At 52.4% G+C, this 1,085-nt stretch overlaps 1 protein-coding gene across 1 annotated transcript in view; it reads left to right on the top strand.

The window, feature by feature from the left end:
* Nucleotides 1-1,085, top strand: part of SLC45A1 (solute carrier family 45, member 1) — a 34,119-nt gene that overhangs the window by 20,562 nt on the left and 12,472 nt on the right. Inside the window, exon 6 of the mRNA XM_011938301.1 lies at nt 3-134. Within this exon, the coding sequence (XP_011793691.1) occupies nt 3-134 (132 nt within the window). The remainder of the gene's footprint in view (nt 1-2; nt 135-1,085) is intronic.

Here is a 1,085-nt window from a genome sequence, read left to right as displayed (position 1 = left end):
TGGGCTCCTTGGACACCTCTAAGCCAAGATCGTCAGGGATTCTGAAGAGGCCCCAAACCTTGGCCATCCCGGACACAGCCGGAGGAGGGGGTCCCGAAACTAGCAGGAGAAGGAATGTGACCTTCAGTCAGCAGGTAACAGCGAATGTCGGGGGAGCCAGGGCTCAGAGGGCAGCATCTGGGGTCCCCCTGGTCAGTTACATGACGAACAGGGAGAGTCCATCCAGGAAGAAATTCCCGGCTGTCATGGAGGTATTGTCAAGTGCTTCGGCCTAAAGAGAAAAGCCTTAGAGGCCAGGCGCGATGGCTCACGTCTGTAGTCCCAGCACTTTAGGAGGCTGAGGCAGGAGGATCGCTTGAACTCAGGAGTTTGAGATCAGCCTGGGCAACATGGCGAAACCCCATCTCTACTAAAAATATAAAAAGTAGCCGGGCGTGGGGCACACATGTGTGGTCCCAACTACTCTGGAGGCTGAAGAAAGGACGGCTTGAGCCCAGGGGGCTGAAGCTGTAGGGAGCCATGACTGCACCACTGCACTCCAGCCTGGGTGACAGAGCAAGACCGCGTTTCAGAAAAAACAAACAAACAAACAAAAAGACAAGCCTCAGAAACATGACGTCTTCCCCTGCATGTTAGTGAACAAGCTCTGGGCCTGAGTCCACCCATGAGTGAGTGAGTTCAGAGCATTTGTTAGGTATCAGGTGGTTTAAAATCCTGGCTGGGAGCGACACAACTCTTTTAAACACTTATGTTTGCCCAAACGTAATTCAGGCCAGGCTTGTCCTGCTAGTGAGTTTCTTACAGGCATGGTGTGCACCCCACTTGTTCGTGGTATTTTTCCCTGGACGTCCGGGCTCCAGCCCATTTTGGCAGTGGGAATCCCATGCCAATACATCCAAGTCTTCACTGACAGTGAACCTGCAGACGTGTCTGGGATCATCTCTCCTGGTGGCCTGACATCAGTTCACTCCTGGAGGCTGTACAAATGGGAATCTCCAGGGCAGTGCCATCTTCTGCGAAGGCCAAGAACCTTCTAGAAAGCTGTTTAAGTTGTATTTTCTATATGTCAGATGAGCTGCAAGACC

Source organism: Colobus angolensis, unplaced genomic scaffold, assembly GCF_000951035.1.
Source record: "Colobus angolensis palliatus isolate OR3802 unplaced genomic scaffold, Cang.pa_1.0 Scaffold170, whole genome shotgun sequence".
In the NCBI taxonomy this organism is placed as follows: domain Eukaryota; kingdom Metazoa; phylum Chordata; class Mammalia; order Primates; family Cercopithecidae; genus Colobus; species Colobus angolensis.
The sequence above is the reverse complement of the archived record's forward strand: the minus strand, read 5'-3'. Positions and strand labels throughout refer to the sequence as shown.